The 5,865-nt window shown below is 39.8% G+C and overlaps 1 protein-coding gene across 1 annotated transcript in view; it reads left to right on the top strand.

Moving 5' to 3' along the window:
- LOC122070562 overlaps positions 1-5,865 on the top strand; it is a 14,528-nt gene that overhangs the window by 6,670 nt on the left and 1,993 nt on the right. The window contains exon 2 of the mRNA XM_042634744.1: positions 5,203-5,283. Coding sequence (XP_042490678.1) covers positions 5,203-5,283 — 81 coding nt within the window. The remainder of the gene's footprint in view (positions 1-5,202; positions 5,284-5,865) is intronic.

Genomic DNA, 5,865 nt, shown 5'->3' with positions numbered 1-5,865 from the left:
GAAAAAGAAAAAAAGAGAGAGAATAGAAGAATCGACCCTCCCTGTCTCTCCGCCCTCCTCTTTCTCCCAACTTCCATCGATCAAAACCAATTTTCTAGGGTTCCAGATTGTGAAAAAAAATAAAAAAAAGAGTAGAGAGAAAAAAACAAAAGAAGAAGAAGAAGAAGAAGAAGAAGAGAAGACGAGAAGAAGCAAGAAGACGGGAACATACTTGTTCCGGATTTCCTCCATCACCGCCTGTTTTGCTCGAACATCCTGCCAGCTTGAAATCTTGCTTCAGCCTTCTCATAAGCCGCTATTCCCATCGCTGGAAGCGACCCCTGCTGGTGTTGATTCCATCTTTGAGTAAGAGATCCCCTCCTCCCCTCCTTTGTCAGTGAAACCCCCAACCCATGATCTTATTTTTCTTCGTTCTTTTTTTTTTAAATTCTTCTAACTTGCCAGAATTACCCCTCCTTTCCTTATTTTTTCCCCATTGTCCTATTTTATAACTAGCTTCCAAGTCTACCCTTCCCACACATGGTATTGTGAGTTACAATTGGACTTTATTATAATTCTGCCATCTTTTTTTTGGAAAAAAAAAAAAAAAAACTGTGACCCTCCATTTTATAGTTTTGCCCCCACTTGATTATTGGAGTTGGTGTCTTATTTGTGTGAGACCTAAAGCAAATTTCTTGTAAACTTGTTTACTCCAATGGTTGCTTACGCCTCCCCCTCTGTGGACTGCGCCACCCCCTCACCTGAATTGTGAACTCAGTTGCTTCAACAGAGTGAAGAAATCTTAAGAACACTTCAAGCTAACCAGGCTGTACAGGAAGCACAAGCTGTGATCCTCCAGAACATTACCACAAGACTTGATGCCATAGAGACACTCATTCTGAACCCAAACAAACAGCAAAGCCGCATTATTCATGTACTGCGATGCCGCCTCGTGAACCAAACTCTCTCCAACGGAATGAAGAAACCTTGAAAACTCTCCAAACTAATCTAGAGTGCTTAAAGCTTCTCATCTAGAGACCATTACATCAAGCTTTGTTGTCGATGTTGAAAATGAACGGGATGATCCGATGAAGGATGCTTCTGAAGAACTGATCGATGGCCTGACCTCATTTGTGAAGCCCCACCATCCGATTCCGATCAAAGTCATATCATTTGTTGACAACCATCAGAAGATCATGACTGTTGATCTCGAGGTGCGCTGGATCTTTACCCTATTGATGCCATTGATCGAGTGGTGTTAATTCTCTCATTATGTAAAACTCGTGGACGAGTTTTTCTAAACAACAGGAGAGTTGATGCAGTAGCACTCCGATGGATCGACCCAAGCTTGCTCCAGAACCGGGACCAAAACCCAGATCCAATTTGGGTTCCAAGTTACTAATTTGGATTCCAAGTTTAATAGAATATTTAAGATTTTTTTTTTTTTTTTGAGAATATTTGTTTCCTATTTGAGTCCTTAGTTGTTTCTTTATTTTGTTAGCTTAGTAGGTGTAGGAGATTTTATTTCTATCTTAGTCTTTGATTTTAATTAGAAGGTTTTTAATTTAATTTTATTATATATTGGACATGTAATTCATGGGAAGAATAGTTGATGAATTTGAAGAATGAACTAAATTGTGAAAGGCCTGTATGGCTGCCTTCTTTCCCCCCCTTCCTTCTTCTTGGAGAATCTCTTCTTTTCCCCTTCTCTTTCTAATTCCCTCCTTGTCCAGCGAGACAAACCCCGCTTCTTCTTCTTCCCTGCGACCTCTCTATCTCCCCTCTTCTCCAATCTTCCTTTCTCTTTGTTCTTTCTTCTTTTGGTTCTGTTCCTGTGATCTTAGCAGTCCAGCGAGGGAGTATTGAAAACCCTCCTGCATTAAAGGGGAAGGTGGGTTGGCTATCTTAGCCCTGTGATCTCACCAGATAGGACTCTCTCAGTCAGTCATCCTCTCAGGGGACAATTAGGATGCAAAAGCAACTCTTATTCATCATTCAAAATCATGGGCGACCTCTGTGGGTCTGATTACAATTTGTAGGCACTAGACTAGCCTAAAAAAAAGAAAGAAATAAAGAAACAATAAAGAAAAGGAAACAAACAGAAAAAGGAAACTATTGACTTTCCTAAACTGAAACTAAGTTGCTTGTAAAGACAAACAACTGGTTACAAAAGGAATAAACTGAAAAAAAGGAAACAAATAAAACCCTTCTAGAATTTCCCTGCTGAGCTCCTTGTTGTGGCTGGCTGTCTGGTTGACCAAGGCAGAATTATCTGACAAGAAACTCCAATCGGTATCTTGGAAATTCGAGGACTGAAATAAGGACAACAATATTCCCCACGATTTGGGTTTGAGAGACCCAAAAGTCCCAGCCTGATTGGGCTGGCCTAGTTCTCACTGGTTGGCCCTATAGCCCTGTGGGCTGGTCCACTAATTGGTGTGATGGACCATCCATATAATTCTTTTGGCTGGTATAGTGCGTGCCGAAGAATCGATCTACATAAGGTATGCAAAGACTACCATCAACTTGTGGAATCGATGGGAGAGAAAGATGATACTGTCAACACTAGAGCTTATTCTGTAGAACTGAGAACAACACAAAATGTAAGAGGAAAGAAATAGTACTCAGAAGATTAAAACAGAATATGAGCTAATATGAAAATGAACAATATAATAGAAGAGTAAAGACTAATATGCACATGAAGAACATTGCAAAATGGAAACTTGCTACTTAATCCCGTATAGGACTTAAATCCCTAATATATGGGGTTCCAGAATTGGCCCATACAATAGTAACCCCTATAACATAAAGCCCATGACCTATACAACTTTAAGCCTATTAACTCATTCTTGGTCCAGTTTGATGGCCTGGTTTGCAGGTGGCCTCCTTGCTCTTTTGAACTACATCACTGAGTTTCTAATTCAATTCTCCGGTTTCCTACTGCAAGTGTACTTCTTTAGTTTCTTTAAATCTGACCATCAGAATCAGGTCAAATTTTGTAGGATTATTCTTCTTTCTCAGTCTGACATTCGACCTGGCTATGATTTAAATCTGTTTTGACTTTGCTCTGTTATTGGATTTCTTTTGAATTCTAGTTTCTGTCAGAAATTTCAGTTTCCTATTTCAAGAAGGAATATCTTGTACTATGAAATCTGACTGTTGGATCCCATTTGAATTTTATTGTTGTATTCTGTTGTCCGAATGGAGTACTTGACCAGGTGATTGGCCACATCAGGCTTGTTTTGTCTTATTTAAATTTAATCTCTGTTTATTGGTTTCTACTTCCTTCTATGCAATTCCGTTTTACTGATGTTCTGAACCCTAGTGTCTTAGCTGATTTAGAATCCCATCAATTGGGTATCGGAGCTGTGGTCAGCACTGAACCTAAGAAATTTAATGAAGCCAAACTTTAGGTTAATGTTAATCAGTTCGCTGACATGATCAGACAGCTATACAACGATATGTCAGAGAAATACAGAACTTTTTGATTATATGGCTACCATGAAACTGCAGAGGAGTGAGTCTTCCCATTACCCTGGACCTGAAAATCCCAGAACTGATGAGGGAATGTATACCCATTCTTGCAATATACCATGAGGGCTTTAGGGAGAGGACCATAGAGAATACCTACAAATCAGCCTACAGGACATGCTGCCTACTGTACTTGAAACTGGTCTGTCTCATCGATGGATTAATGATACCCAGAAAATTAAGCTTGAGCTCAAAGATTACAGTGGGAAATTGGATCTCCAAGTATTCTATGACTGGTTTGCTTGTATAAAGGAGTACTTTGATTGGTTTGATTTGTTGGAGCCTAGAAAATTGAGCTTGCCCAATGTCACGGCCTTAGACCTTTCTAAGTAACCGTGGCGGTACTTAGCACTTTCACCAGCACTAAGTTAGCCTTACTATGTTCCTTAAGGGATTTTGGACGAAAAGTAGTGAACACAAGAGAGTTTGAGTGAAAGAACTTGTATTACACTTGAGAGCTTTGAGTACAATGCTGGATACTCACTTGCTTGGTGCCTTGGCCAAATGAGGCCACCTCTAATTATAGTCACCCCAAGTTACAAAGAATGCCTAAGATGCTTACACTTATCCCCCATCCAATGGTTGTGAATGTTTTAGCCAAGGAGATTAGAAACTTCCCACATCAGTAGTGGAGAACTCTAGAATTCTTCTGATCTCTTTGTTATGTACAATCAACCTCTAGACCCTGCCTTGCTTCTAGAAGTTTCTCTAGAAGTATCTTTAGACTACTCCACACAATGGTAGAAGGTTCGAGACAAAGGAATTCTCTATAAGTATCTTGACTTCCTACACTTTGGTCGAAAGTTCTAGAAGCTTAACTTTGTTTAGCCCAATGCCCTAAGTCTATGGGCTGGTGATGTAGGCCTGTGGGCCTTTGTTGGGCAAAATGTGACACTGAGCTAATTTAGTTGAAGCAGCAAGGGAGTGGTGGAGATTTTATTAGCAGAGGCTACAGGTTTGCGGCACAGCCCTTATTACTTGGGTGGAGATGAAGGAGGAGCTAAGAAATAAATCTTCCCCCACGTTCAGAGCATGGATGTACCGCAGACTGAACGCCCTACGGCAAGGTTCCCTTTCAGTTGAACGAGTACATGGAGCTGTTTGATGTGCTGGTCTCAGTTAGAGGAAGTGATGAGAATGTCATTCAGTTGGTTTCCCGGTTCAGGCAGGGATGGATTCAGAAATCAGGAGTAAATAAACGTGCACGATGTATTTGACCTTCAGGACTGCTTTCAGAAAGTTATTCAGGCAGAGGAAAACATGAAGCTCCCCTAGGAATTTTCCTTCTCAAGCCGGAGTAGTATAGTAGAGCACCTCCAATTAGTGTTGTTACGGATCGTGTCGACCTTCTGGTACCTCTACAGTTATAGCTAACAAGCTTACAGAACCTATGTCCAGAAGCAGTAACACGAAGTGCTTCAGTTGTTACAAGTATGGGCATGTTGCTAAAGTTTCCCTATGCAACTGAAGTTGAATGCTATTCCTACTAGCTAGTGTCTGAGGTGACTTATAACCCCATTTGGTTGTCAAGAAGAAATTGTGCTCCATTTCTAATTCTCTCATGAAGTTCTCCTAGTTTTGTTGTTCATATTTTGTTGCAATGCAAGTTGCCACTATAGATTATTGAGTAATTTTTTTTTGTTTTGTATGTTACCTATTGGATCTGGATTCTCATGATTTGCCTATGCACAGGAATCATTGTTGCTTATTCTGCTCCAGCCAGACATGGTTGCTTACTGGTTGTGGAGAATAACTACTGTGCTTCAAAAAGGGGTATGATTATTTCTTCTTCTAGTCTTTACATGGCTTCTTGGGCCTTTAATAACATAATGTTTTGATAGGACCTAACAAAAATTATTATTGAAAATTAATTTAATTAATTCATCAACTATTCAGTTAAACTTATGCTTATTATGAATCTAGACTCCCCGCTGTTGTATCTTTCTTTTTATTAGGATCAACAGTAATGCAGTATTTTATTTTGATCATCTTTTTCCCCAAACAAGTATTTGAAGCTGATTTTTCTGAGGGATTTGCTGCTTTTCTCACTTGTTACTGTTGTTTGAAGAAAGATAACTTGGATATTATATTGGTAAAAGAAACTTTGCTTTATAGGTTTTCCCTATGTGATCAGCATTTGTTCTCAGCTATGTTATGCTTTCATTAGTTTGATGACTCATCAAGGAAGAATGTGCAACTTATGGGGACTTCCCCTGGTGAAGAAGAGTGGAAGAGTGGAAGTGGATGGTCATAACAAGAGCTATGGCTAAGCATCTAATCTTATTTTATTGTCTTCCAAGATATTTTGCATAATTATCAACCCCTCTCAACAATAAGCTGTTCCCCCCCCCCCCC

The sequence above is a fragment of the Macadamia integrifolia genome, chromosome 2 (genome assembly GCF_013358625.1).
Source record: "Macadamia integrifolia cultivar HAES 741 chromosome 2, SCU_Mint_v3, whole genome shotgun sequence".
Lineage (NCBI taxonomy): Eukaryota > Viridiplantae > Streptophyta > Magnoliopsida > Proteales > Proteaceae > Macadamia > Macadamia integrifolia.
This window is presented reverse-complemented; position numbering and strand designations above follow the sequence as displayed.